The 6,514-nt window shown below is 29.8% G+C and overlaps 1 protein-coding gene across 3 annotated transcripts in view; it reads left to right on the plus strand.

Annotated features, from left to right (window-relative positions):
• Positions 1–3,113, plus strand: part of Daao2 (D-amino acid oxidase 2) — a 66,994-nt gene extending 63,881 nt beyond the window's left edge. For all 3 annotated transcript variants that reach the window (XM_087165771.1, XM_087165775.1, XM_087165766.1), the window contains exon 11: positions 2,883–3,113. In XM_087165771.1, the coding sequence (XP_087021897.1) occupies positions 2,883–3,011 (129 nt within the window). In that variant the 3' untranslated portion in view covers positions 3,012–3,113. The remainder of the gene's footprint in view (positions 1–2,882) is intronic.
• The last annotated feature ends 3,401 nt before the right edge of the window (positions 3,114–6,514 follow it).

Consider the following 6,514-nt stretch of genomic DNA (forward strand, 5'->3'; position numbering starts at 1 on the left):
TACTCAAAAAGGAATTTTTCTTTTTACTTTGGAGCTCCATATGATTCCATATATTAGTAAAATAAAATGATTTTTATTATTCAAAATAAATAAGAAAATATGGATGACTAAAAATACACCAATCAACATCCTCTTCATCTTATGGCTAATACATCTACTTCAACAAACCAAATTATTTCTGGATGCCACGTATTTCTAATACGGATTCCTACACTTTTAAAGGATGTCTCTATATACTTAAGTAATGGAACTCCATCAACAATTATTGTAAATTCCGATTGTGAAGAATTGGAAATACATTTGAACCTCTGTACTTTCTAAATTCTCTGTTCATAAATACAAATTAACCATATGAGAAATGAGATCGAACGCACAAGACAAAATAGCTATCCAATTTTAGAATTTTTTTTCTTCATCCCATGCTAACCTTCCACATTTATGGAAGGTATCCAATGGTATATCTCTCATATGTAGACACAAGCTCTTCATTGGTTTCTGAAGTTACTTGCAGATGACTACACAAGTCATAGGTGGGAAAATTGCAAAATAGCTTCCCATTAACATTTAGAAATTGATGAAGTCGGTGGAAAGTATACTTCCCATAACCTTATAAAGGGTTAATAAGATAAATAAGTTCTTTTCCTCATATGACAACACTGCGAAATTATTTCCCCTTCTCATATTTTTTAACCAGGAATGATCTATGGTGGATTCGCTTCATACTGTAATTTTTCTCTAACCTACACAATAACAATATCACTTAAGATATGATAAACACGCAAAATAAATTATTTTCACTCTACAAAAAACTTACTTGTGGCTAGGACTGGGCTATAAATCGATGTATCGAGACATATCGATTTGACGCATATATCGGCAAGACGATACAGCGACTTTCATTCAAGGCGATGCATCAGAAATCTGATTTAAGCCGTCGAGTAAAGACAACGAGTACAAAACGATATAGCGATATAAGACACGCAAGGATATAAGATAACGATATAGGGATAAAAGACTCTTCTCTTACGTTCCGATGTCGACTCGCGCTGTGGAAGACGATGTTCGTTTCGTTATGTTGAAATGGCCTTGATGGTGAGCTATAGAATCAGAGTTTTGAGAATACATATCGTTATATTGCATGTTCCTTTTCGCACCTCTTAGTTTTTTTTTTTCTTTGTCGCAACTTTTCTTGTAGATTATTTTCAGTGGGACTAACTTCGTGATCGCCGATGTTACCTTGTTCTGAAGGCAATCTATTATTGAAAAGAATATATAAAGAAGAGTTTCTTCATTAATTAGATAAGTTTTTTTTTTTTTTAAAAAAAACTTCTTTTTATCTTTAAATGTGAAAATTATCGGCAATCTAATTTAGGCGCCCATAAAGAATTGAATTTGTTAGGTTTTTTGTTTACTTTCTTTTAATTTATTTAAAATTTTTTGGATGAAACTTCTAATAATTTAATGAGTTTTTATTACCGATTTTAAATTTATAAATCTTGTTGTTTTTATTTTTAGAAATAAAGTAAAAAAAAAAAATTTTTTTTTGTCATTTGGATTTGAACATATCTCAATCAACTTTGTTTATACAAAAAAAAATTTGAAAGGTTTACGTATTTTATTCATTTTTTAAAATCATTTAGCACTTCGTTTTATTAGAGAGTATAATAATTTTTTTTTAAAAATATTCTTTTCATATTATTTGTTAATTAGCTAAATATATTATCGAATATCACAATTTTTTTATTTTTAAGAAATTAAATCTTACTTTGTTTTTCGTTCATTATTTAATTTAATTTAATTATTTATCTGAAATGATAAGGTCCCGCAGTGGACTGATCTTTAAGACACGGTTTCCAGCAGATCACCGAAGTCAAGCATCACTGGCTGCGGTCAGTGTGCGGGTGAGTGACCACTTGGATCAGTCTGCGCAGGGACCGAGGGTGTGCGGTATTGGTCCTCGTTAAACTGTGCTACCGTAAAGTGCTCGACTTCGCTTACAGGTCGTCGAGCTACCGAAGCGGGGGTGCCATCCCATCTGCAGAGGATCAAAATTGTGATGGCATGTCTTCGGATCATCCTCAGGGATGTTTCCCAGACCGTCGCCAACAGCCCATTGTGCAGCTCTAGTGTGACGTAAATGAACTATAATAACTGAAATGATAATAATAAAAAATAGTGTTTCAAAAGCGTTTTTTTTTCTTCTTTTTTCTAAAATTTATTTAGCACTTTTTTAAACATACAAATAATTTTTAACGTTTCATTTAGAAATTGAACATTACGATCGAACTTAATAATTATGAAATTATTTATGCATTAGTACAAGAAAATATTAATTTGTAAAAAACGCTTTAAAAAAAGTTTTTAACACTTTGTTTTACGCGTATTATGAATTTCTAAACAAACATTTCAACAAATATTTTAAAGTAAGATTTGTACATTGTAGTCAATTTATTTAATATCTTTCTTAAGCAAAACATATATATCTTCAAATTTATAAATTGATTTAAATCAATCTGAGTATGAAGTTTTGATAGAAATCTGACTTTCTGTGCCTTACAAGTAAATGAAATTCAAAAATACTATATCGCGATACATCGCTATATCGCGATGCAAAACTGACGATGCATCACGTTATATAATTTCTAATATCGCCCAGTCCTACTTGTGGCAAAGTAAAAGAAAGCTAAATAAGTCTATCTTATTTGATTGATAAATGCGCTACAAAGTTGGTTTTGGGTCTTCAAATATTTTGAACACAAAACCCGTTTTTACTCCTTTTTATGTATGAACAAGGGCTAGAATAAACATCATTATAAAATCTAAGTAATGATTTGCTTCTGATTTAACTTTGCCAACTCCTTTTTTTTTCTTTCTTTTTACAGGTTATACACAATTATGGTCATGGAGGATCCGGTGTTACCATTGGATGGGGTTGCGCCCATGAGGCTATAACACTCTTAGAAGATGCTCTGAACGATATCAACCTAAACAACATACGTTCGAATCTATGAAAAGAGAAATCTTAGCTATCTATTTTACCAATAAAACTCAGAAAGCTATTTTAAATACAAACTGTTACAATTATTAGTAAAAATAAAAGCCTTCAACTAACAGTGTCAAATGTCTTCACTGATTTCCACGTTGTGACACGATACGACAAACGCTGATGAGACCATATATGATCGTATCCCGCCTTTGCAATTTAGTATCCAACTCAAAAGACAAAGGTACAGTTTAGGATATCTCTTATATCTCTCGTGGAAGGCGGTTTAAGCGAACAACAAACCATAATTTGCATTATTTGATGATAGGAACAAAAGAAAATATTACTTGGAGTCCGAAGACATAAGTACAACAAACCATTAATGACATGAAATACAATTCAATGAATTAGCAGCCTAGAAAAATTTTATAATGTTTTAAAAAGAAAAAAAATAATGAAATAGAAATAGGCTAATTAGCCTGGTTCTATTTTTGTATTCCGAATCCAAATCTTTGAAAATATATGGAAGTCTCCAGCATTTTTTTATTTTTGATATGCTTTAGACTTACCAAGCCTGTAGGTCAATTAAAAAATGTTTAAAGGATTACCGAATTGAATCTATTTAGGTTTATTACAGTTATTCTTGTTACCTACACTAGCTTTAAATAAAAAAGCTAATTCTATTTTTTGTAAGCAGGGGTCCTAAAATTATAAACCTAAAGTGAACTTCAAAAATTTACGAAATATTTTTCCAAAATAAAGGCGAATTCGGTCAAATTTTTCATGGCTCGCAAACATCTTTACAACAAATTTAATTGCTTAATGCTTAAACATCATAGAAGTTTTTTTTTTTTTTTTTTTTTTGGATCAACAATATGATTACATCTTTTTTGAACTATAATCTTTAAAAAATATCAATTATAGAAAGAAATTGAATAGTATACATTGTCCAATATTGATTTTTTAAAGAAACGTTCTTACTAAGAGCTTGATAAAAAAGTAATAGCTATTAATTTTTTATCATGCTTTTCATTATGATTTTTTTTCTATCTCTCTTATCTTTGAATTCAAATCATATAATCATATCATTCGAGTCGTCAGGATGCCCCTTACCCCTCTTAAAAGTTCTGAAACGCTTAACTGAGACACCCTGTATAATATTATACAAAGTTTCAAAGAATTCTATAGTAAACTTTCTTTTTTGTAATGTGTGTTAGCGTAAAGAGATTTCATCAAAATCAACTTTTTCAGAAAATGCGATTAATGCATGAACATACCTCTTTTTTTTTTTCGACGGATACTGATTTCTGACCCCATAATATAGAAGGTAGCCGTAATCTGGGAAATAGAGTCTCAATATGTTAGTCAGGAGAGCGGTCTAAATTTTGGACCCCTTAATGTTAATTTTACTTTTTGTGTATTTCGACGTATCTCAAACTTTTTAAGCGAATTGAAAAATTTTCATACACAATTATAAAATTCGATTATCCATATAATAAATTTTAGTAAATAATTTTTTTTTTTAAATAGTGGTCAAAAATGTTTGAATTGTAAGGTATACATATTTTTACATTATTTTAAAGAATGCAATTTTGCATGACAAATAAAAATTTTTTATTGGAATCGGCCTAATAGTTCTTTTTTAAAAAAAAACTATTTTAAAATTCTATTTCTGAGGAACTATTTGAGGATTTGCCATGTAGAAATGTATTATTAAAAATTATGCAAAAATTAAATAGTCAACAATTCAAGAATTTTTCGAATATTAAATAAAATAAATATTTACTAAAAGTTATTTTTTGCATGAAATTATCTTTGGATTAACGGATTTCATAATCGAGTGCAAAAATGTTTCAATTCGCTTAAAAAGTTCTCGAGATATGGCGTAATACGCAAAAAGTAAAATTAACATTAAGGGGTCCAAACCTTGGACCATATATCCTAGATTACGGCTACCCCCTATATTTTGAGGGTCGAAAAACTTAATCCATAGAAAAAAGCTATGTTTATTCAGAAAAATTACGTTTTTGTGTCTAATTTCGTAACTTAAAATATCACCTGCACTAATTAATTAGCATATTTGAGGTCACTCCTCTGAACATTAAGTTCGAACGGGTGAAGATCCCTTCATTAGATGAAAAGCTATTCAGAGTGTGCAGTGGCGATTTTGAGAGCTCAAAAATGGCGCCCATTCATCAGATGTGAATGAAGAAAATAAGGAAGAGAAACAAAAACTTGAGAAACCCTGTTAGCCATGAGAGACAAATAAGGGAAACATAGTGAGGAGCTCAGGTCGTTAACAATGGTATTGGGATTCTTATGAATAATATAAAATTCCAGAGCATTAAGATGAGCTGATAGAGGAGGGAAAGAATTTTAGCACTATCGAAATTAAATTTGTGCCCAAAATTCCAACAATCAGCTCATTGTTGAGAAGGACATATCTACCTTGTTCTTTTAGTTTAAATTTTTAAAGCGCGTCTGGTTTATCAAATGTAGCCAAAGTTGCTTTTGCAAATTATTAATTTTTTTTTCGGTCTCGACTATCATGGTTTTCAAAGTTCGGTTTCTTGCCTTTATTTTCCTTGACAATCATACAGGTTCTGCTTCTGTTTTTTTTTCCACTTCAGAGCTGGCAAATTTTGAGAATGTGGGTACGGAAAAGTTTCTTTCTAACTGTTCTTGAACCTGTTTTAATTTAATAAGTTTTCACAATTGATCTATTTTCATTATTACTCGAATTCCTATTGCTGACCAATGGGGGAAAGTATTTAGTTTCAAATGTCGTAGGAAGCAGAATAATACTTTTAAAAAAAAACAAAAAAAAAAAAAACAGATAAACTTAATTAAAAAAATACCGTTAAATTGGAAATTAAATAATTTACAGGAAAACAAATTTTTTTTAAATTAATTTTAAAACGATTCGAATCATAAAGTTAAAATTACAAGTTCGAATTCTCAAATGTTATTTTGTGATATTCATTTAATTCGGACCCGGTTAATACTAATGCCCCCCCCCCCCTGTTTAGATATTTCTGCTGTAATTGGCCATTTTTACGAAAAGTTACAGTTACAGCAGTTCGAATTTATTGAGTGTATCTATTTCTCAATAACGATCAAAAGAGCATACGTAACTTCCACAGTTTTTGCGTTAAAAATTTAGTAAAAGTAATTTCATACGTTTTCCCTTTATCCATGGTCGCCAATAATATGTATATGTCCCCTCAACAATTAAAAACACCAAGTCTTCCACACCTACGCCATTATATTTGATGAATAAAATAAATTTTCATGCATCATCGATTTCAATTCAATTTCAGTTAAATGAAAAGCAAGCAAAAAAACAAAAATAATAAATAGATAATCATTTTGCAGAAGGAATGAAATTTTTATGCTGGAAACTTTATTTTCTCTATTTTTATTTATATAAATTAAATCTATATTCAAAAAATTTAACTTTACTTTCTATAAAAAATTTTGATTTGCAATTGGTGCTTTTTGATTAAAAATATTTAATTCATTGACCAACAA

This window comes from Parasteatoda tepidariorum, chromosome 1, assembly GCF_982258835.1.
Source record: "Parasteatoda tepidariorum strain Cologne lab strain chromosome 1, Ptep-v5.0, whole genome shotgun sequence".
Classification (NCBI taxonomy): Eukaryota; Metazoa; Arthropoda; class Arachnida; order Araneae; family Theridiidae; genus Parasteatoda; species Parasteatoda tepidariorum.